At 40.8% G+C, this 779-nt stretch overlaps 1 pseudogene across 1 annotated transcript in view; it reads right to left on the minus strand.

Annotated features, from left to right (window-relative positions):
• The window catches only part of TEOVI_000562700:pseudogene, a 1,030-nt pseudogene extending 488 nt beyond the window's left edge, over window positions 1-542 (minus strand). Inside the window, exon 1 of the mRNA in view lies at window positions 1-542. This exon is cut by the window's left edge and continues 88 nt beyond it. Within this exon, the coding sequence occupies window positions 1-542 (542 nt within the window).
• Window positions 543-779: the final 237 nt, after the last annotated feature.

The following is a 779-nucleotide window of genomic DNA, read 5'->3' on the forward strand; positions in this document are numbered from 1 at the left end:
AAAGCGGTTGGTAATGCCATAGCCTTTTTAAAGGTTCGATCTTTACATTCACCAGCACCTCCTTTCTCCATCGCCATGACATCATCCCAAACAGTTCTTGTAATCTCTGCAATAGCGGTGTAATATTTGTTCGCCGTTAAGAGGGCAGTTGGCAATGCATTCCTCACTGCACTCACACTTTCATTAACCTCTGCAAATAATCCACCCACCTTCGCCACAAGGTTTCCCATTTCATTTCCATAAGATATAAGTTTTTCCAATTTATCTTGTTCCCCTTCCGTTACACCGCCAATAACACTCAAATATTTTGTGCTTTCACCTGTTTTACCTTCCATATCATCAAATATACGGGATGCACTTGCATATACTTCCTCATTCACAAAGAGCCGCTTCTGTCCATCGCCGTACAATCTGCTAAGTGCATCAGAAAGGCACTTGAGATGGCATACGGATTCATTTAAGTTATTTTTATAAAAGTCGTCCACCAGTCTGCAGAGACCCTCCTCCTTTGCTCCACTAAAAAAAGTTACAAAAGCTAGCAAGATAAGAGGCTCCACAACGGCATCCCTCATTGTCTATAGCTTTACGCAAAGAGACACAAAATGTAACGCAAACATTTCATCGTCGAAGAATAGAAGGTTACTGGGGGTGTGCAATCCCAATAACAAAGAGTTCTGTTTACTCCAATATCTGCATTCAAAAACTAGCAGAACCACCTAAATATTAAAGCGAAAAGTACCTTTTTTCCACTCCTCGCCAACTATCCTTTTTCTACAAAA

The sequence above is a fragment of the Trypanosoma equiperdum genome, assembly GCF_001457755.1.
Source record: "Trypanosoma equiperdum strain OVI genome assembly, contig: ctg_1055, whole genome shotgun sequence".
NCBI classification, from domain to species: Eukaryota; Euglenozoa; class Kinetoplastea; order Trypanosomatida; family Trypanosomatidae; genus Trypanosoma; species Trypanosoma equiperdum.